Source organism: Muscardinus avellanarius (genome assembly GCF_963383645.1).
Source record: "Muscardinus avellanarius genome assembly, chromosome: 2".
NCBI lineage: Eukaryota > Metazoa > Chordata > Mammalia > Rodentia > Gliridae > Muscardinus > Muscardinus avellanarius.
Window position 1 is genome coordinate 193454884 of NC_137787.1, and position 22431 is coordinate 193477314.

The 22431-nt window shown below is 38.7% G+C and overlaps 1 protein-coding gene across 2 annotated transcripts in view; it reads left to right on the top strand.

Annotated features, from left to right (window-relative positions):
- Positions 1–22431, top strand: part of TPP2 (tripeptidyl peptidase 2) — a gene marked incomplete at both ends in the record, with an annotated part of 90118 nt that overhangs the window by 64527 nt on the left and 3160 nt on the right. For both annotated transcript variants that reach the window (XM_080688890.1, XM_080688891.1), the window contains 4 exons: positions 2988–3139; positions 15097–15193; positions 16742–16872; positions 21542–21749. In XM_080688890.1, coding sequence (XP_080545016.1) covers positions 2988–3139; positions 15097–15193; positions 16742–16872; positions 21542–21749 — 588 coding nt within the window. The remainder of the gene's footprint in view (positions 1–2987; positions 3140–15096; positions 15194–16741; positions 16873–21541; positions 21750–22431) is intronic.

A 22431-nucleotide genomic window follows, 5' to 3' on the forward strand; every position in this document is an offset into this window, starting at 1 on the left:
AAATGAATACAAGATTTTAATTTGGCAACATTTTTAATATAAACCATGAAGATAGTATTTGAGAAACTGACTCAACAAATAATTATTTATTTTTATTTAAAAAAAATTTTTTTGTGGTACTGGAGGTGGAACCCAGGGGCTTTTTCTACCTTCAGCCTTTACTCCCAAACCTATTTTATACTTTATTTGGAAACAGGGTCTCACTAAGTTGCTGAGAGCCTCACTAAGTAGCTGAGGTTGGCTTTGAATCACTGTGGGAGCCTCCTGCCTCAGTCTCCCAAGCACTGGGATTACACGCGTGCGCCACCACACCCGGCATAAATAATGATTTAAATAAAGACAGCCAAATAAAAATCTGGCAAATGTAGCATGTGATTTCATTTCCCAAACAATGCGCTACTTTTTACAAGAAAAATCTTAATTCTATAAGATACATATATTTACATTCCATTTTACCTGCTCCCTTCAAACTAAAACTTCTCTAAAGAACTACAGACTTCTTTTTCCCCATTCTCTATCTCTTTCTTCCCTGGCCCTGCAGACTCTCCAGGCACACTTTTCTTGTCAAGGTGACCAGCAGACTCCTTGGTGCCAGGTTTCCCGCTCACCTCCTCTGCGTCCTGCGAGTCCCCCATTAAACCTCCTCCCATCCTGCCACTGCCCATCACACCCCTTCTTTTCCTACCTACTGCTCCTCTTCCTTCCTTCCTATCCTCCCTCTTTTCTGTCCTCGCACCTCCCAAATGGAAATCCATTCTCAGCTGTGCTGTCAGTTGGTCACTCCTTTTTTTAACCGTGGTTTTTCCTCAAGGTTTCTATGACTCCAGTGTTTTTGCTCTCTCTTAGTCACTGAGCAGAGAGATAATGAAATGCTTCAGACCGAGTCCTGGCCTCAACTCTCCTGTCTCCTGCTGTTCTTACTGTTTCCGTAGGTTTCAAAACTATCAGCAAACACTGTTGGTTCTACCTTCAAAGAATATCTCAAATCTGTCGTTTTCCTCTATTTCCATAGCCCACTCTTTGGTCCGGTGCAGTGCAGTGATTCCCTAAGTACTTCCTAGCTTATCTTCCTGCTTTTACCTTTGCCTTCTATAATCTGTTCTCCAAATATTACAGAGAGGTATTTAAAAAACCAAAAATTTTAATGCATATAGAAATGAGTCATTTAAAAAAATTCTAAATTAAATCATGTCTTCAGTCATTATCTTCACTGAAAGTTTTGTGTTAGGGTTCTTTGTGTACTTAAAACCTATATGTTTATTTTTAAATATACTTTTATTGGCACATTGTAATCACACATCATAATGGAGTATAGAGCAATTGGCCAGCCAGGCGTGATGGCGCACGCTTGTCGTCCTGAGACATGAGGGTCACACAGGTTCGAAGTCAGCCTCAGCTGCTTAGTGAGGTTCTCAGCAATTTAGTGAGACCCTGTTTCCAAGTAAAATATAAAATGGGTCTTGGAGTGTAGCCCAGAGGTAGAAAAGCCTCTGGGTTCTATCCCCAGTACCAAAAAAGAAAAGAAAAAAAAGTAATAGGACATAACATGCACACGGCACTTGGTGAGCTAACCCCACAGTCCCACCTGCCTCCCTCTCCCTCCCATACATGGCAGTAAGATTGGCATTGACAATTTCCTATTTGTATGTAAAGTCATTTGAAGCATTGCCTTCATCAAGTCTGTCCCCGCCCACCCATCCCCCTCCCTAGATCCCCTCCATCACCACACTGAGGCTCCTCCTCCTTTATGTGGGGCCCTCATGAATCACAGTGGCACCCAAGCTTCCACATATGACAGTAATTTCATCCATTTTCTTGCAAATGACATAATTTTGTTCTTTATGACCAAGTAAAATTCCACAGTGTATATATCCTACAATTTTGTAATCTCTTCATCTGTTGATGTGACTAGACTGTTTTATAATTTGGCTGTTGTGAATTATGCTGCTATAAACATGGATCACTATAGTATTTTTACTTCAGTTCCTTTGGAAAATGACCCAGGTGTGGTATAACTGGATCATATGGTGGATCCATTCTCAGTGTTCTAAGGAACCTCCACAGTGATCTCCACATTGGCTGCACTGATTTGTAATCCCACCAGCATTTGTTACTGCTTATTTTTAATCATTAAGTTTTGATTGTATTCCATCAAGCTCTACTCCTGGGCGCTGCCCACTTTCTCAGTATACACAATGTGCTCACCACTTGCCTAGCTAGCCATGGTTCACTTGCTGGTCTTCTGCCTCCAGAGGTAGTTCCTAAAGTAGGTGTGCTTTTCCTCTCTTCAGTTAGGTTACTTACATTTATTTACATTCATTCATGGAGGCCATTTAGATTCATTTAGCTTTCCATAACTTTGTCTCCATTGGTTCTCTCATCTTACCTAACTTACTCTATCATTTTATTGTTTTATTTTCTTGTATCATATGATACCACTATCAGAAATTATTGACCTAGGTATTTATTGCTGAACTTCCCCAGTTAGAATGTGTGTTCACAGGGGCGGGAAGGCCCTCGCCTGCTCTGTTTCCACCTGTAAGAGCATCACCTGGCATGTGATGGGGCGCGGCCAAGTCCTGCTGATGAAATGTGTAAATGTCTCCCTAAATTTACTTAGAAATGAGGATCTTTGCTCTTCTTAGTTTAACTCATTTCCTCCCCTGCTCAGATCTAACATGTGAAAGATTAATAATTTATGTCATTACTCTGTCGGGTAAAAGCTAAGAACACCAAATACACTCAGATGGAGAAAAGTTTCATCTCCTTTATTTTAAAGGAGCTATTATTAGAAGCCTTAGTACATTAAAGTTAGCAATAACTGTGATTGCAGATTGTCACTTTTAATGGATTGTGACCCTTAGAATGTGAAACACAGTGTACAATTCAGACACAATTCATGTTACCTGATATTCAGCTACTGAAAATGACTTTAAGGTATGTAAAATTAGGCATATTAATCTAAAAATCTCTCTCCACATTCATAGGATGTAATCCCTGTTCATTACTACCTAATACCTCCACCAACAAAGACAAAGAATGGCAGCAAAGATAAGGAAAAAGATTCAGAGAAAGAGAAAGACTTAAAAGAAGAGTTTACGGAAGCATTACGCGATCTTAAGATTCAATGGATGACAAAGTAGGTTTTCGAGTGGATTTTAATACTAAATGTGTGGTTTTATTTTTCCAACTGAAATAATGTGTATATGTGCAGACTGTATTCAAAACTGTTAGCAGTGGATGGTAGGATAACAGGCCTTAAAATTTTTTCATATTTGTATTTATTTTTTAAGTTAACATTTGTGACACTTGGGGGATATAAACATTTCCTGTATCATTTAATAGGCCTTTGAGTACCATTTTTTTTACTATATAGTTTATAGTTCTATGGTTACAATCTAAACATTTAATTTATATATATGTATAGCTTTTCTCTATTATGCTATAATCAGCATTTTTTGTGTATGGATTTTATTTAACTTCCATCAGGTAGTATAGTGTAATTATTGAATCAAATATTAATTTTAAAAAATCATCTTGATCTGTTATGCCAAATCGGCACAAACATAATTTATACTCCATCTGCCTATATATGTATGCTGCTACAGGATGCAAAAAAAAAGCCATTATTGTCTTAAATTGTTTATTACAATTGAGCTCTTTTAAATGTTATCCCCATTATTTTCTTTTTTTTTTTTTTCTTTTTTTTGGTGGTACTGGGGTTCCTGGAAGCCCTTCTACCTCCGGGCTACACTCCCAGACCTATTTTTTACATTTTCATTTTGGAAACAGGGTCTCCTAAACCAGCGCGCGCGGCTGGCTTCGAACCTGCGCGATCCTCCTGTCTCTGCCTCCCAAGCGCGGGGATTACAAGCGTGCGCCACCACGCCCGGCATCCCCATTATTTTCATAAGTTCTATCAGTTGAATGTGTTCTTTGCCCTTCCTTCTGTTGGTACATTCGATTTTTCTAGTTAGTTAAAACTTTTCAATATGAAGGATATTAATATTTATCTGTACTTGTCACAAATTTTCCCCCAGTTTTGATTTTTAACTTATGTTTACATAGTAGGAGTTTATTCTACATAGTTGTATCAACTCCTTTTTCCATTTGTTATGCAGTTTTTCTTTTGGCACTGTTTTCTGTGGGAGTCCCCTTGCTGACTTATATATACATCCTTGCAGTTAAGAAATCTTATTTCAAAGGATTGAACCACTATGGTTTCAGTCCACATTCAAATATACTTTCACATTTAAAACCAGGTAATGTCTCCACCAGAAGTGTTAGGTCTGTTTTTGACTAGTTGTAGGATGTTGTAAATAGCTGATACAATGTATAGTCCTCAGAAGTGAAATTGCAGAGTTGACATCTGTCATTTCACCTTGAGGAGCCCAATGATTCTACTCCTAAATAAAACTGGTGAAAATTATTCTTAGGGGGAAAAAAATCACTGTAAAGCTTCTATAAATGGTCCTGTAGGCATATAGCAAATGAAGAAACGTCTACTCAGAAATACCTATAAAATTTTAGTAAGAAAATGAAAGTATTTGATCCAACACCTCTGCCTCACTTCCTGCTCTCAATTCAGTTGAGAGAGAAACTTTAGACTGGTACCATCATGAATACAATGAATGGCAAAGGATTACAATTGCAGTCCTACTTTGCATCCATTAAACTCCCCTCGCCTCAGCTCCCAGGGAGAAGGAAGGCTTCCTAGGAGGAACCCAGACATCATTTCTCATCCTGCCCAGCTACCTAGTGCTAAGGCTAAGTTCAACTGAAGATGGTCAAGAAATGGGGCTTCCTGCTGCTCAGCCCCCACTTGGGCAGTACTGCTGAGAACACTGGGACCCCAATTTTCAGGGGTATGACTCCACACCTGATGAGGAAAGCTAAAACACCTCAGACCTTCCTCCATTAAGAGTGCTCAGCTCCAAAAGTAGGAGTGTCACTAGACTAAAGCAGGCCATTCTGTGCCTCCTGCTCCAGAGATTTTGTTAGAGAAGGTCTCTAAATTAGTACCTCCTAAATTCTTCTTGAAGGGACTAACTTCATTTGCAACTGAATATGAAGAAGTTTCTACTTAAGGGCTCTCAAAAATGGGGAGGAAAAAATTGAAGGAAAATTAACAAAGCTTTAGAGAAATATAGGCTACCTCTAGTTTACCAAAATACATGTAATAAGAGTACCAGGAGAGGAGAGAGAGAAAGCCTGTCAGTTATGTACCGCATAAAGTTTTGGTCTCCAGCAGACCTCCTATACAACAGTGGTCCTATAAGATTATAATGGATCTGAAAAATTTCTGTTGCCTGGTGACGCCATATCTCTTATAATGTTATAGCACAGACACCTTGTGCAAGTGTTTGTGGTGATGCTTATGTAAACCTGCTGCACTACCAGTGATATAAAAACATAAAACAAAGCCAGGCGTGGCGCACGCTTGTAATCCCAGCATTCGGGAGGCTGAGACCGGAGGATTGTGATTCGCGGACAGCCTCAGCTACTAAGTGAGGCCCTCTGCAACTCAGTGAGACCCGGTTTCAAAAAAAAAAAAAAAAAATAGGGCAGGGGGTGTAGCTCGGAGGTCATATGCCCCTGGGTTCCATCTCCAGACCCGCAAAAAAAAAAAATTATATATATATTTAATTTTTATACACACACACACACACACACACACACACACACAATTATGTGCAGTAAAAGTTATTCAACAATGATAAATGACCATGTTACTGGCTTATGAATTACTAAGCTGTAATTTTTATCATTAGAATGTACACTTCTGTTAACTTAAAAAGGAGTTTACTGTAAAACTGTGCTGTGGTAATAAGAGTAGCAGCCTGATGCATCTCTTCTTTGCTCTGTCCTTTGATTGCCTCAATAGGTCATAGTGAGAGTTTAACCTACTAGTGTTGTATACATTAAAATGTCCACACAATGACAAAAATCACCTAACAAAATTTCTCAGATAGTGTCCCCATTGCTTTTTGAAGCATGACCGTATCAGAGTAAAAATGTTGGAAGTCAAAAAGGAGAAAATCAGTGCCAGGCATGGTGGCACACACTTGTAATCCCTGCGCTGGGGAGGCTGAGACAGGAGGATAGTGCAGGTTTGAAGCCAGCCTCAGCTACTTACTGAGGCTCTTAGCAACTTAGTGAGACCTGTTTCCAAACAATATGTCTGGGAGTATAGCCGGAAGGTAGAAAGCCCCTGGGTTCCAACCCCAGTACCACCAAAAAAAAAAAAAAAAAAGAGAGAGAGAGAGAAAATCTTAAAAGCAACATGAGAAAAGATATTCTTTACGTACTAGGGAACATCTGTAAGGTTAACAGTTTAACTCTGAGCAGAAACACTTAAGGCCGAACACTAAAATATTTTTAAAGTAATCATCAAATGCAACCAATAATCTTATACCCAGAAAAATTATCTTTTAAAAATGAGCCAGTCATGGTGGCACATGCTTATAATCCTAGTACTTGGGAGACTAAAACAGGAAGATCACAGTTTCACGGCCAAACTTAGCAACTTCAGCCCTCTGCAACTTAGTGAGACCTTGTTTCAAAATTTAAAAATAGGGCTGGGGTTTTAGTTCAGGGGTAGAATGCTCTTGGGTTTAACCCCCTAGTACCACCAGAAAAAAAAAAAGACATTCCCAGCATTCCCAGATAGATAAAACTGACAGAAATTTTTTCTAGGAAACCATTACAAAAATATGCTAAAGTGCTTGAATCTGAAAGCAGGTGACTTCAGATAATAATTTGAGTCCATGTATCATTGGAGGTGGTGAGAAATACTGGTTAGAATAATTCTGGAGTTATAAAAGAGCAAAAATGCATATTCTTTTTTCTCCTGATTAAAAAAACAGTTGTATATCATGTTCATCAGGCCTGTAATATTAAAATGTAGTATTACCATGTATTTGTCAATAAAGGAACAAAGGTAGAGGCGAGGAGCAGAAATATATTTAACAAAGGAAACGGCAGTAATTGTAAAATAATAATTGTAACTACAAATCAATTGGTTTATAACATAATATATAATATATAGGACCCAGTACCAAAAAATCAAAGCTTATAAAACATGTTGAAAGAAATTAAAGTCCTAAGTAATGAAAAAAATCCCATTTTATAGGTGAGAAAACAATATTATGTTATAGTATCTCTCATATTCATCTGAAGATTATATACAATCCTTTCAGAATCCTCTCTGAGTTCTCTGTAGAAATTAGCAAGCTGATTCTACAATCCATATGTAATTGAGATCTAGAATAGCCAAGTTATCTTGAAAAACAACAGAGTTGGACTTGAGTCCTGATCTCAAAACTTCCTGTGAAGGAACAGTAAAAAAGATAATATTATACTGGCACAAGTATATGAAGCAGTGTTATGATTCCAAAAATAAAAGTACATGTCAGTATTGGTCAGCTGATCGCTGACAAGGGAGCCAGTGCCAAGACCATGCAGTGAAGAAAGAACAGTCTTTTCAACAAAAAGTCCAGGGGCAACCTGATAACCATATGTAAAAAGAATGAAGTTGGGCCTTTGCCTTGCATCTTCCATACAAATTAACTCAAAATATATCAAAGAGCTAAAACTATGCTTCTTCTAAATGAAGACATGGGGCTAAATCTTCCTGACTTTGGATTGAACAAAGTATTCTTAGTAAAAACACCAAAAAGCACAGCTAACAAAAGAAAAACTAAGTAATTTGAACCTCATCGAAATCAAAACCAGAGAAAGATGGCAACCTAGGGAAGCAGTACATATCAGTCCTGCTAATACTCTTGTCACCATGGAGTCAGCACTTGAACAAAAGAAATCAGCATAAAGCTTAACAGAGTACAGACATTTGAAACGCAGCAGGGAAAAAACTAGAAGGCAGATCAGAGGACAGAAAAAATACCAGCCCACCTCCAAAGGCTGTGGCTACAGGCACTGCAGCGGCTCTGCCTTGCCTCCCTTCCCCAGAACTGCTGGATCTGCTAGAGACCCATGACTTAAAGTAAATTGCTGCAGCTCATTGGAATTGTAAGCCTTCAGCTTTTCTTGAGCGGACTCAGGCTTACAACTTGCAGCAGTGGCTGCTGAGGTAACAGTGCCCACCAGAGATCCAGAGCAGTGCTCAACAACACTGTAGGAGACCTGCAGGAATGGTCTCCTACAGGAGACCATCCCTGCAGGAGGAGCCCGCCACCAGGACTCATGAAGCAAGCAATAGTCTTCTGGGGTCTGAGACTTTGCAGTTCGCCCCGGGGAAGAGTGGGGGTGAAACCTGCTATTGGACATAGCAGAGGTGCGGATTGAAAGACAGCCCCCAGGGCCAATCAGGCAAAAAGGCTGACAATCTCCAGGGCTCAGAGCCCTAGTTGGACCTCCAGAGATTACCTACCACATACCACCCAATTATGGTGACCCAGAAGTCAGACCAACCCAGTCGTAACTGGGAACACTTGCTACATGCATAAACTGAAAGAGTCTTAGACACAGTCCATTCTACGAGTTCAGAGATCCGTGTGAGAGCAGGAAAGTTTCAGTAGCATTTGGCACCTACACAGAGACTGTAGAGGCCAATTTGGCACCTACACAGAGAGAGACTGTAGAGGCCAAGTCTGCTCAGTATTCATATATTTGTAGAGTTGCATTATTTTGTTCTCTTATTTTGTCGTGTTTTTGTTTTGTGTGTGTGTCTATGCTTGCTTATTCTCTTCCTCATCCCTGTCACAAGCCTCTTCTCTTGTACATATACTCTCTGTTCTCTTCTTTCTTTTTTTCTTCTTTCTCCTCTTTGTCTAGTATTAAGTTCACTTTATATCATTGTACTAAATGATATACTAGAATCCTACTATTTATTCACTGTCTCTTAACTCTTCTATATACTACCTTACCAGACTCATACTCGCATTCTTTTCAATTTTGTGACTTTACCCTATACTTGAATTTCTGACTTCACTTTCCTTTTCACTCAACCTTCACCACTGAATACTACACAGCTTGTCTTGTGTAATATTATACCTACAGATGGAGAGATATCTATCAAAAGCAACAAAGATACAAACTTCTGAAATCATAACAAGAAGAAAAACAATGAACTCCCACAACCCCACAATAACAGAACCCAACAACACGGAATTGCAAAAATCACTAGAAGGACAAATCAGAAATTTAACAGTAGAAATGATAAAGGATGTCCAAAAAGAACTTACAGTAAGCATGAAAGAAATAGAGGATGCAATCATTGAAGTGAAGGCATCAATACAAACCATAAACAGAATAGACCACATGGAGAATAGAATCTTGCTCCTAGGTGTCCACTGTAAAGAAGAACACATAGTATATTATTTAGAAAAAACAATTCAATAGCATGAATTGGACATCAAAGAGATATGGGCCCATCTCAAAAGAGCTAACCTAAAAATAATAGGCATTGAAGAGGGAATAGAAGGTGAAACCAAAAGGATCAACCATCTTTTCAGTGAAGTAATGTCAGGAAAATTTCCAAATATAGTAAAAAAAAAAAGGGGGGGGACCAATATTCCAATACACAGGTACAGGAAACTTATAGAACCCCTTTAGACAAGATTGAAGGTTCTCCATGCCAAATAATAGTCAAGCTGACATAGAAGCCAAGGAGAGAATCTTAAAGGCAACAAAAGCAAAAGACCAAATGATGTTCAGAGGCAAACTGATTAGGATCACTCCAGACTTCCAAACCAAGTCATGAAAGCCAAGAAGCCTAGAGCAACATATTTTATACTCTTAAAGAAAACAACCTGCAGTCAAAAATTTCTACCCAGCAAAACTACCTCTCAAACTAGTTGGGAAAATAAAAATCTCCCGTGACAAACAGAAGCTAAAATAATTTGCCTTCCAAATCAGCACTAGAGAAAATATTCAGAGATTAACTGCAAAGAAGAAATAATAAGTGCCAGAGCCAGAGAAACAATAATTTCCATCAAGCAATAGCTAAGCAAAGAAAAACAAACACTACCATAAACAGAAGTTAAAACTCAAAATGTTTGGAATTAAAAATCATCTCTCAGTAATCACACTGAACATAAATGGCATCAATTCTTCAATAAAAAGACATAAGGGGCAAACTGGATTAAAAACCAGAATCCATCTATCTGCTGCCTGCAAGAAATACATCTTAGAAGTAAAGATTGTAACAAACTAAAGGTGAAAGACCCCAAACCAAATAAAGACAGCTCAAAGAAAGAGAACTACTGGCATATTATTGTTGATGAACTTAGATGCAAAACTGCTCATCAGAATACCAGTAAGTCGCGTTCACCAAATAGGGTTCATCCCAGAGATGCAAGGTGGGTTCAACATACGAAAATCTCTGCATGTAATTCACCATATAAACAAAACCAAAAACAAAAATCACATGATTATTTCAATAGATGCTGAAAAAGCTTTTGACAGAATCTAACACCCTTTATTCTAAAAGCACTGCAGAGAATTGGAATAGAAGGAACATACGTTAACGTCATGAAGGCAATATACAATAGCCCTCAGCCAACATCTTATTAAATGAAGAAAAACTGAAAATTCCCCCTAAAAACAGGAATAAGAAAAAGATGTTCATTATCACCACTTCTTTTTAATATGATACTTAAGACTCATAGGAAAAGAAGAACTAAAACTATCACTACTTGCACATGACATGATACTGACTTTGAAGACCCAATAAACTGAACCAAAAAGCTAATAGACCTGATTAACAAATTTAGCAAAGTATATCGATAAAAAACTATTTTAAAAACCAGAAGCTTTCCTGAATGTCAATCATAAATCCACTGAAAAATCTAGAAAACACTTTCTATAAAAAATAAAATACTTAGGAATAAACCTAACCAAGGTGTAAAAGACCTCCTCAAAAATATATATAAAAAAATTTTTTAAAAAGAAATCAAGCCCTTAGAAGGTGGAAAGATCTTATATGTTCTTGGATACACAGAATAAATATCAAAATGGCCATACTTCCAAAAGTGATCTATAGATTCAATGCAGTATCCATTAACCTACCAAGGTCATTCCTCACAAACATAGAAAAATTAGTTCTTAAATTCATTTGGAAAAACAAAAAACAGAATAGCCAAAGGATTTCTCAGCAACAAAAACCATACAGGAGCCATCACAATACCTGACTTCAAACTATACTACAAAGCCATAGTAATAAAAACAGGATAGTACTAGCACAAAAACAGACACACAGATCAGTGGAGCAGGATAGAAGTCTCAGAAACAAATCCTCACACTTAACGACCAATTGGTTTTTGACAAAGGGGCCAGAAACATACACTGGAAAAAAGCCTTTTCAACAAATGGTGTTGGCAAAACTTGTTAACCATATGCAGAAAAATGAAAAAAAACCTCACTTTCTCACCCTTCATAAGAGTCAATTCAAGATGGATCAAAGACTTGGAAATCAGACCAGAACCTTGCAGCTTCTTATAAAGGGCATAGGTCTATCTAACACTGCAACACATTGGCACAAGTAAAAACTTCCTCAACAAGAGCCCAAAGGCACAGAAAACTAAAAAGCAGATCAATATGTGGGTTTACATTAAATTGAAGAACTTCTGTAAAGCAAAGGAAACTCTCAAAAAATCTCAACAGAGTGACCACAGAATGGGAGGAAATTTTTTGCAAATTATTCTTCCGAAAGAGGACTAATATGTAGAATATACAGAGAACTCAAGAAACTCACCACTAAGAACACAAATAACCCAATCAAAAAATGGGTAAGTGAACTAAACAGGCACTTCACAGCAGAAGAAATTCAAATGGCCAATGAATATATGAAAAATGTTCAACATCGTTAGCAATCAGAGAGATGCAAATCAAAACTACCCAGGGATTTCACCTAACTCCAACTAGAATGGCAATCATTCAAAACACAACAACAAATGCTGGTGAGGATGTGGAGAAGTGAGAACTCTAATACATTATTGGTGAGATTGCAAATTAACTACTTTAGAAAACAGTATGGAGGATCCTCAGAAGAATGGGCATGAACCTACCATATGATCCAGCAGTACCACCTCTGGGTATCTACTCACAAGAATGGAAACCAAACTACCAAACTAATGCTTGCATATCTATGTTTATAGCCGCACAGTTCGCAATGGCCAAACTGTGGAACCAGCCAAGATGTCCATCAACAGATTAATGACTTACAAAACTATGGGATATGTACACAATGGAATTTTACTCAACCATAAGGAAGAACAAATTACATTATTTGTGGGGAAATGGATGGAACTGGAGAACATTATACTAAGTGAGATTAGTCACAAAAGTAAGAAATCGGATGCTTTCCCTAATATGTGGAAGCTAGGGAGAAAAATGGATCGTAAGAGGAACGCTTGTAAACAAAGGAAGAGAAACCTTTGATGAGCAAATATGGAGACCTAATGGAGTGATGAGGGGAGAGAGAGACTCCCTAATATACATGATGTACATTCACCAACATCAATGTCAATCACTAAGCCAAACTTGAGAAGGAAGGGAGGGGGAAGGAAACGGGTTGGGCAGTAAGTAGGTAAGGGCCAAAGTGATGTGTGCATCTATTCCTCTAGTATCTTGTACTCCATTAAGATGTATGACTACAATGCACCAATAAATATCAAAACCATTTGTGCCTCAAGGAAGTGAAAAAGTAAAACTATTTGTAAATTCTATGTCTCTAAGAAAGTTGTATATAAAGAATTGCAAATCAGTAATACAAAGGCAAATGGCCCTGTTTTTTGAACTGGAAAAAAGTCTGAATAGACATTTCTTCAAGGAAGATCTATAAACAGCCAGTAAGCCCATGAAAAGATGGTCAACATCCTTAGTCTCCAGGGAAATGCACCTCACAATCACCGTGAAATACTACTTTATACCCAAGAGGGTATAAACGGGGTGGGGGGGGGGCTAAAGTAAAAAAGTCAGGTATCATTAGCCTTGGCAACTATTTAAAGAAATCACAAGCCCTAAACACTGTTGATAGGAATGTAAAATGTTGCAGCTTCTTGGGAAAATAATCTAACAGTTCCTCAGCTGACCAAACATAGTTTCTATAGTGCCCACCAATTTCACTCCCAATTACATACTGAAGGAAAATAAAAACCAATATTCACACAGAAACTTGTTTGTGAAAGTCCATATCAGCATTCTTCATAATGGCCAAAAGGTGGAAACCATGCAAATGTTCATCAACTGCTGAATGGACAAATTATGTCCATACAGTGGAATGCTATTCTGCCATAAAAAGACTTGATATATGCTAATAAAAACAGTATGCGAAGTAAAACTAGCCAGTCACAGAAGACCACCTATTATATGATTCTGTTCATAGTTGTTGAAATAGGGAAGTCTCTATAAAGAAAGATGTACACTGATGATTGGTTAGGGCTGGAGAGTCTGGGCTGTGGGGGGTTGATAATTAAAGAGTATAGGAATTTCTTTTTGTGTAGATGCAAATGTTTTAAAGTTTACTGTTATGATTACATATATCTATTAGTATACTAACAAACTTAATGAAAAAATTATGCTAAAATTAAAATATATAGCTATTAATAAACTAAAATTAAAACATACTGAAAATGAATTGTATGTGAAATTGTATCTCAGGTTTGCTTTAAAAAGTGAAATTTCAAATCTTACAAAATATGCATGAGTTAATAAAAGTTTTACAAATGATATCAGGAAACTAAACACATTATTCCCCAAGCCAATCAAGTGTGCTTTAAACTGTTCAGAAACACAAAGGTGGAAAAAAAAATAGAAAAAGGTGTTAACCCTATAGGTAATTTAGAAGAAAAGCAAAAAATTAGTACTTTGCTGACAGAATTTATGAGGTGCAAAAGTATTTGGGAGGGAAATATTTTTTATAATTAAGCTGCAGTAAATTTAATAGGAAGCAAACATGTTGGTCTTCCTTGTACCTTATTGTTAGAGAAGAAAAGACAAACTCGATTTATTCTTCTAAGAATTGGTGCATTCTTGTTTGATTTAGATTTTGTTGTAACTAAATTTTCTTTTTCTTTATTTTATTTTGGTAGTGCTGCCTCTGAGCTATACCCCCAGCCCTATTTTTTATTGTTTATTTTTAAACAGTCTCACTAAATTGCAGAGGGCCTCACTAAGTAGCTGAGGCTGCCCACAAACCTATGATACTCCTGTCTCAGCCTCCCAAGTATTGGGATTATAAGCATGTGTCGCCACACCCAGATCATAACTTTTTTTTTTTTTTTTTTTTTTTGCGGGTCTGGGGATGGAACCCAGGGGCATTTGACCTCTGAGCTACACCTCCTGCCCTATATTTTATTCTTTGTTTTGAAACCGGGTCTCACTGAGTTGCAAAGGGCCTCACTAAGTAGTTGAGGCTGTCTGTGAACCGCCATCCTCCGGGTCTCAGCCTCCCAAATGCTGGGATTACAAGCGTGCGCCACCATGCCCGGCTCTCGTAACTTAATTTTTATAAGAAGTTTCACTTCAAAATCCTATTCAACCTTATTTTTATACTGTTTCTATGAAATCTGAATATTTCAAGTAAATTCATTAAGTGCCCTGTCTGGTGCTAATTTACTCACTATTTGCTGTCCAGGTGGATTGTTTTTATCCTAATATATAAAATCAAGATGAGTTGGCAGTTTTATTCAGCTTCCCAATTAGGAACATGATACATCTCTTCATTTGAGACTTTAAAATTTTCAGAAAAGTTTAGGATTTTCTTCATAAAGATACTAGGCATTTCTAGATATTTAATCTTTCTGGCTATTTGCAAATCTAGGTTGTTTTTTTTTTCTTTTTTAATAGGAATGTGTTTTTCTAATTTATAATGAGCCTAGTTATAACTGGTATGTAAGAAAGCTATTGATTATTTTTTATCTGAATATCTAATAGAATTTTCTGTTTCAATTTCTTGATGTTCTAGGTAAGCATTTATTCTACCTAAAATAGGAATAGTCCTTAACAGTTACATCTATATTTCAAGTTTATGGTTTATCTTATTGGCTGGAACTTCTAAATAATGTTAAATAAGAGAGTAGACAAAATTTTTCTTTTTAAAGAAAAATAGTGAATGTTTCTCTTTTTCTTACATAGGCTGGATTCTAGTGACATTTATAATGAATTGAAAGAAACATATCCTACTTATCTTCCTCTGTACGTTGCTCGACTCCATCAGCTGGATGCTGAAAAGGTTGGACATATTCTTAATAAATCTTATTTTGTTGATAATATTAGATAAGATTTGCATTTTGAGTAAAGGTTTATTCTCATTTGTGTCCTCAGTTTTTTCCAATGAAAACATTTTTCCTCAAATTGAATGTTCGTGTGTGTGTGTGTGTGTGTGTGTGTGTGTGTGTGTGTGTGTTACTAGGGTGGAACCCAGGGGCTATTCTACCTCTGGGCTATACTCTCAGACCTATTTTATACTTTATTTGGAAACAAGGTCTCACTAAGTTGCTGAGAACCTCACTAAGTAGCTGAGGCTGCCTTCGAACCTGTATGATCCTCCTGTCTCAGCCTCCCAACCGCTGGGATTACAAGCGTTTGCCACCACACCCAGCTAAATTGAATGTTCTTTTAAGCTGTTTCCATTAAGGTAATTATAGGACCTGGCCACTACTGTGGCTTTAGTGGTAATACTCAGTAGTATGTGTGTATGTATGTGTTTATGAGTTTAGATAAGTGCTTGGTCAGTGAAAGGAGTAATTGAGAAAACAGCCTACTAATTGCTTTGTGACCATAACCTAAAGCCAAGGAGCCATGGGCCTGACTAGTCAGACATCTAAACACCATCAGTGAAAGAAGAATTCCTGTTCTGTGTTAACTTTTTTGACCCATGTGTGTCAGAAATGGCTGTACTGCTGGCCTTTCTTGGCATGAGCCAGCTCTCACTCCTGACTGTGGCAGTAGGAAAGCACCAGCCACAGACAGTTAAACTATGAAGGTGTCAAGTGAGCTGAAGAGTATTGAAAGGAGATCTCTTAAAAGACTTAGCCAAGACACAAGCACCTACTGAAGACGCTATGGTGATCACAGTTGAACTCTTGATTAGGATCTCCTTTGTTCATACATCTTTGTGTGTTTAATAGTGATAAGAAGCAATTTGTTCCATCAGTCAGTGTTTTTTTGTTGTTGTACTGGGATTGTTGTTGTTGTTGTTGTTGTTATACTAGGGAGGTACTAGGGGTTGAAGGCATTCTACCTCTGAGCTACACTCCCAGCCCTATTTTATTTTTTATTTCTAAACAAGGTCTCCCTAAGTTGCTGGGGTTGGCCTCAAACCTGCAATCCTCCTGTCTCAGCTTCCAAGGACTAGGATTAAAGCGGTACCCCCACACCCAGCTCAGGCAGTGTTATTTTTCATCTCTGTTTTTGTGTGTGAAATGACATAGCCATTCACATCTCTGAGATCATGTGATATGCACAGAAGGAGTTGCCTTTATAAGAAAAATACAACATTTTTGTGAACTTTGTGCCTGGTTTACTCTCACCATTCAACTGCAGCATGAAATGTAAATTGCGTATTTTTATATCTGCTTTCAAATTCTCCAAAGATGCCGGCAATAATTAGGACACTCTCATTAGGAGGTGGCCCAAACCCCCAGACTGGAAGTAGACAGCAGTTCCCGCTCCCTGTAGATGCAGCGCTAATGGTTGCATTGAGACAGCAGAAATGAAATGCCTTAGTGTACTGATTGATATGCCCTTCTTTTCTTATTTATTGTTTTTTCCTCCCCAGGAACGAATGAAAAGACTTAATGAAATTGTTGAAGCTGCAAATGCCGTTATTTCTCATATAGACCAAACAGCCCTAGCAGTTTACATTGCAATGAAGACTGACCCCAGGCCTGATGCAGCTACTATAAAAAAGTACCTAACCAGTAAATAATCTTTCTTGCATCTCATTTCTTAATTACTTGTATAAAAATGATGGACTAATGTTACCGAGGATATTCTTTTCTGATGTCTCTATGTCCTTATAATCAAGATTATCAATCTTTAAGTACTCCCTCTTTAGAAATTTTGTGATCATTGTTTTCAGTCCTTTTAAGACTTTGTCCGTGAAAGTAGTTTGCTTTCCCTCCTTGTAAAGCACTGCTGGGGTGGAGGGATTTGCGTAGCTAGGATGGAGCAGTCTGGCAATTTGCGAATTTAGGAACTGGAGAGACAGAGACAGCAAAAGCGTGACACAATAGTGAGATTCGTGTTTTAATTATTTATTGGCCAGTAGATGGAAAATGGAAAGTTAGTAAAATAGGTGCTTAAAAATGTTAGGTTAAAACTAGTATGTGCCAACTTTACTTTTATGTAACTCACTCCATAGCATGACTTAGAGAGATGGGAAAAGAAGAGTTTGTACTTGAGCCTTTATGAAATCTAAAACTAAATTTCATTTTGAGTCAGGATCTTACTAAGTTGCCCAGGCTGGCCTCCAGCTTCCAATCCTTCTGCCTTGCTTTCCTGAGCAGCTGAGACCATGATTCCGGCACCTTCTGTGGACTCAGCGTCCGCCCTCATAGCTCTCCCAGTGTCAGGCTTTCCTCAGTCACTGTGGTGTATTTTGGAGTAGGGGGATCCTTAGCATGCAAGGTAGAAATATCCCCGTTTTTTCATAGGTATTATTAACTAATAAAACTGTTTGGACTGATTGAAAGAACCATACTTAAAAATCTTATCTGCTTCAGTCAGTATTTTTTTCTCTACATAAAGTACTTAAACAAATTGTTAAATCTCCAGACATTATATTATTCAGAGTGATATTATAGGATCTTAGGAATTTTGCAGTCACTTTCAAGTGGAATAAAATTTATTTAAGGCTGGTTATTTGCATTTGGGAGACTTAAGACAGGAGGATGTTAATTCACGGACAGCTTCAGCTACTATTTAGTGAGGTCCTTTGCAACTCAGTGAGACCCTGTCTCAAAATAAAGAATAAGAATTAGGGCTGGAGGTGTAGCTCAGAGGTATAATACCCCAGTACAGGGGTGGGGGGGGGGGGCTGGGCACTGGTTGTTTGGACTGAGAAATTTTATATACACTGTTTCATTTATATTTACTCTTCCAAACAACATGTAAAGTAGGAACATTTTCACCCTACTCCTGCAGAAGCTGGAAGGGAAGCTGTGGTGCCCTGCTTGGGAGCTGGGAAAGCCAGGCTCTTTCACTCCTTCTTGTATTCCCGCTGCCTTCTTGAGAAGATTAGCAGGACTTCTTTTTATCTCATAGAATGAAGTAGCAAGCACCTCCTGCTGTGCCCATCCTCGCTGTCTCAGGTTGCTCAGAGTCCCTTCTCCAGTCTGACCCCTCCAGCCCAGCCCAGTATCCTCCCTCCTCCCTCCTTCACTTACCCCCAGGCCATACTCCTGACCTACAGCTCCCGCCCCTAGCCTCAGCATGGGCAGGGAGCTGCTGTCTCCTGCTTGGCCCCAGTTACTGCAAGACTAATGTATACTGCAGTTCTCCTTCCTTAAAACCAACTGTGGGTCCTATTAGAGGAGGAGTCTGGCCTTGGTCACATTACAGCCATCTTCTTGGAACACCAAGGGACACCACTTGATAAAAAAAAACAGTGCCCATTTTGCTCCTTCCCCGACCTCCCTGTAGCACCTGACCTCTGCCATCCCTTGCACCTTTCAGCCTTTGATAGTGTGTACAGTTTGCAAAAATGCTGTCTTCTTTAAATTCTGGTGTATGTGAAACAACACATGTGGCTTGCTTTGAAATTTCAGTAAATAGGAAGATCCATTTATTTCTTCTGACATTTTGATCTTTGTTTTCTCAGTTATATCATCCACAGAATTCCAGGTCCACATGAGCCAGAAATTTGTCTTTGTCTACTTATTTATCTCAGTGTTTTGTTTTGTTTTCTGTTTCTACTCTTTGTAGAATGCTGGCCACCAATTCTAATAGCTGTCAAGAATATCAGTAAAAAAAATAGGTATAAGCTGTTAAAGATTATAGCTCTAAGAATTTTGAAATGAACTGAGATTCTAGAGTGAGACGAGAAAGCAATGTAAAAATGTAAGAGTTAAGCTACTTTTAAGATTAACATTGGGTTAGTTTGTCCATAGTTGAAACCTTTGCTTTGGCCAGACTGAAATGGGCCCTGACAAAATTGTGTTTGAACAGGGGACCACATCCAGTCTTGTGATACATTGCTTTTAAGGGAGCTACATGCTATCGGGAAATAGTATTTCTTATGAGTACTCTAAGCAGACAGCTGCAGACTTAATCATCAATTTCTCATTTCTGTTTACATAAACCACTCATATCAAAAATGATGTGATAGCCCTTTTACAGTCTGCAAAATGATAATACGCTTTGGGGAGGTGATCTGATCTGGTACCAGCTTTAAATTTAAGCTGCACTTCTGTAGTCATTGACATTAAATTTAGGATTCAAGTTCAGTTGCTTCCTAAAAATAGTGATTATCATCTCGATAGGAGCCTATCTAGATTTGTTTGAACAAATTGAACAAATGTTCTCTGTAAGGCATCACTAAAAAGGACTTAAAAATGAACAAGAATCTCTACAGTTAGAAAACTTAGTCTAATTCAGGAGATGAAATTACCAGATAGGATGTAAAGATGAAATATAATAAGTATCTTAAATTGCAAAAGCCTGTAGGAAGGAAAACTCACTTTCTTGGAAGTAGAGAAAGCCTCATGGATTAATGAGGCATTCAGCACTAAGGCACAGGAGTGTAGGACAGAATATACCAGGTATGTGGAAACCCTGTGCTGAATCACTGGGTGCTGAAATAGAAGGGATCCTACAGGTAATTTAGTCTTAGTCTGGCAAGTACAAAACACCTGCATTCCCTACCTTGCCTTCTAAAATCTGCAACCTTCCATCCCTTCTCTGAGCAGCACAGTCCAGTCAGTCATTTTCAGAATGGGTATCAGTCTTCTCCTTCACAGTGAGGAGAGTAGTTGTGCCTGACTCTGAGGATTGTTATAAAGTATAAGTGAAGCACTTCCAAGAGGACATTTAGAGTGGTACCTGGTATCTGAAAGGTGTAGGTAGAGAAGTCATCCAAGAAATGGGAAGCTACGTAGATGCTCGTTCCCAAAAGCTAGTCATGAATGCTATTCTTAAATCCACAGGAACCAAGAAGTTCCACACACATTTCCACAAAACTTGAAGTTCTCAATAAATTCTTAGGCATCTTAGAGTCATACTTTCATCTGTGTTGCAAATGTCTTCAAATTGGTAATGTCCTCTTAGATGCACTCTGAGAATTAAATAGACTTTGAACCAGTCTCGGACAGCCCATTAGCCCATTCGTTGGTACTTAGTCTTCGTGTGCCCCACGATGTGGCCTCTTAAGTCAATCATGGTAGAACTCTGAAGTGTGCAGGTTGTTCCTGGCCTTAATGGATGAGACCTTGAGCCCCTAAGTCACTGGATCCTTGTCTTTCCTACTGATTCTCGTTGAGACTCATCCCAGCAGACTTCTTGAGTTAAATGTTTCGCCCTGGCTCCTTCAGGACCGTCTTTGGTTAGGTCCCACAACTGTGAGCCTCGTGGTCATTTCTCAGCACTGCTAGTCCTCATTGTCTTCACACTTATCTGACATGAGTTGAACAGGAAGCCTCACGTAAGCAAGCATTCGAGAGACTAAAGCTTTTCCTGGACTGAAGATCATGACTAGATTTCATTCCGAAATGGTTTCCCGAGTGTCTGGTGTATGCCAGCCACTGTTCCAGAGTGCTAAGCTTAGAATCCCACACCTACCACTTTACAACTGGAAGGCCAGGAACAATTCTTAATCTCTTTGGGCTTCAACTTCCTCCATTGCCCAAAGAGATGATTAATAATATCTTAGGATATAAGTGAGTTAATATGTTGAAGCTGTCACAGATACTGGCACATTCAGAGTAAGCATTTCATGTTTGCTCTACTTGTTTTGGGAGATGTATGTGTGAGTTACTGGGGGTTGGACCCAGGACCATTCTACCTCTGAGCTATACCCCCAGTCCTTTTTGTTTTGTGTTTTGGAACAGGGCCTCCCTAGGTTGCAGAGAGTCTTAAGTAGTTGAGTCTGTCTTCAGACCTGCGATCCCCTTGTCTCCTCCTCCTAAGTACTGGGGTTACAGGCATGCACCCCCACACTAGGCTCGTTTGCTCTATTTGTACTTGAAAATTCATAACTAGGAAAATCTCTGTATCTTTCTGTACATACACATAAATGAGTATGTAGTATTGCAATTTATAAGAAATCTGAAAGGCTGTTGGCCTGATTTAGAGTTAATGGAGCTGGCAGGACTTAGAACTAATTAATCTTTCAACTACTGCTATGGCATCCTGTTTCAACCAAGTATAGCTACCATAACTCTTTGACTCTATGTGGTGATATAGTGGCTCACTGATGTTTATTAATAAGTAATATCACATTTGTATAACACAAATATATGTTATTGGATATAAAATAATTTTGCATTATAAATCCTGGGCAAAGAATGCATGTGTCTAATTTCTGAGAAGATTGTCACTTGAAAGAGCAATCTGTGAAATACTTTTTTTCTTTACTGTCCAGTGACATGGACAAACAGAAATCCACCCTGGTAGATGCCCTTTGTAGGAAAGGATGTGCCCTGGCAGATCACCTTCTTCACACGCAAGCTCACGATGGGGCAGCCGCTGGGGATGCAGAGGGAAAGGAAGAGGAAGGAGAGAGTACTTTAGATTCTCTGTCGGAAACATTTTGGGAAACCACAAAGTGGACTGATCTTTTTGACAATAAGGTAATTTACCATCTGCTTCTTGTTCAGTCAGCTCTGGGAATTGTATGACAGGCTCTCCTGTGCCCGCTGCCTGCCCTTGGAGGAAGGGCATCAGAGGAGACCAAGCTCCGCTCCAGAGAAGATGGTTGCCCTCTACCTCGTATTTGTCCTACCTATTCTCAAAAACAATTTACTATTACTGTATGTCTGCAGATGTCTTTTTAACCACATCAATTTATTGCCATACTAGAGATTGAACCCAGGGACATTTTACCTCCAAACTACACCCCCAGCCCTATTTCTCATTCTTTACTTTGAATAGGGTCTCACTAAGTTGCGAAGGGCCTGCCTAAGTAGCTGATGCTGGCCGTGAACCTGAGATTCTCCTGTCTCAGCCTCTCAAGTATTGGGATTACAAACATATGCCACCATGCCCGCTTAACCACATTAATTTTGAAAATATATGTAGAATAAATGCTGCACTGTGCTGGGAAAATCTGAATCATATGGGAAGTTTCTTGTACTTTCAAGGTCCGTATTATAAATTACTATCATTCATTTTGAGAACAAGCATCCAGTGAGTAGGACAGATGAAGCCTTTGCCGAGTGAGGAAAAGTCTGCTGCTCTTACTTTTCCCCGCCTCACCTTTCCTCCTCCTCCCACCCCTTTCCACCCCTCCCGTGCTGGGGGTTGAGATCAAGG